General features: G+C 54.9%; 1 protein-coding gene across 1 annotated transcript; it reads right to left on the bottom strand.

Annotated features, from left to right (window-relative positions):
• Positions 1–470: 470 nt before the first annotated feature.
• On the bottom strand, positions 471–902 carry LOC130588692 (zinc finger protein 3-like; the record flags this gene model as incomplete). Its single annotated transcript, XM_057389584.1, has 1 exon — positions 471–902. A coding segment is annotated over one exon (432 nt), but the record flags the coding sequence as incomplete, so codon positions are not given.
• Positions 903–1,027: the final 125 nt, after the last annotated feature.

The following is a 1,027-nucleotide window of genomic DNA, read 5'->3' as shown; positions in this document are numbered from 1 at the left end:
TGCCAGCACAACTATGAGATCGTGGGCCTGGACCCTGGCCTGGGCAGTCCCAGAACACCCAAATCCTCCAAATATTTCCCTGAATCCAAAATTCACCCCCAAATCCTGGTAAAATGGTATGGCTTTAGATCTCTTTATTTAATTTCCTGATGCCACCAGAGTAATGCTTGATGTCACCAGAAGAAACAGCTGAACAGAGCAGGGGACATATTTTGGATTCAACAAATCAGCTCTTTCTAATGGTTTTCCACTGTCAATGGGTCTGGATGGGTGTTCCTGCCCCTGTGCTCATGCAGGTGCTTACAGCGATCCAGGAGGATGTGGAGACCACCAGCCAGGTGTCGTCCCAAAGGGGATCACCAGGAATGTGGGTCACCAGGTCTCTGCCCAACGTGGGTACTCTGATGGGGGACCAAGGTAGAGCAGAGCATGGAGCTCTTCCCAAACATGGGGCACTCACAGGGATTCCCTTACTGGTGGCAGCGTTGGTGTTTGGCCAAGTGAGATCTCTGGCTGAAGCACTTCCCACACTCAGGACACTCGTAGGGCCTCTCCCCAGTGTGGATGCGCTGGTGGGTGACAAGGTCACAGTTTTTCTTGAAGCCCTTCCCACAGTCTGGGCAGCAGAAGGGCCTCTCCTCTGAGTGCACCCGCTGATGGCCAACGAGATGGGAGCTCTGTGAAAACCTCTTTCCACACTCAGAACACTCATAGGGCCTCTCCCCTGTGTGGATGCGCTGGTGCTGGATCAGGCTCGAGCTGTCTCTGAAGCCCTTCCCACATTCCCGACACTCATAGGGCCATTCCCCAGTGTGGATCAGCCGGTGATGGATCAGGCGGGTGCTCTGGCTGAAGCTCTTCCCACACTCCAAGCACTTGTAGGGCTTCTCCCCAGCGTGAAGCTGCTCATGGACCACCAATTCTGAGCTGCAGCTGAAGCTCTGGGTGCCTTCCTGGCACAGGGTGGGTCTTTTCCCCTCAGAGCACCCTGGGCTGGATTTGGAGCCCCTCCTTGCACAAGATCTCC

This window comes from Malurus melanocephalus, unplaced genomic scaffold (genome assembly GCF_030028575.1).
Source record: "Malurus melanocephalus ecotype Western Australia unplaced genomic scaffold, MMel_1.1 scaffold_10167, whole genome shotgun sequence".
Taxonomy (NCBI): domain Eukaryota; kingdom Metazoa; phylum Chordata; class Aves; order Passeriformes; family Maluridae; genus Malurus; species Malurus melanocephalus.
This window is presented reverse-complemented; position numbering and strand designations above follow the sequence as displayed.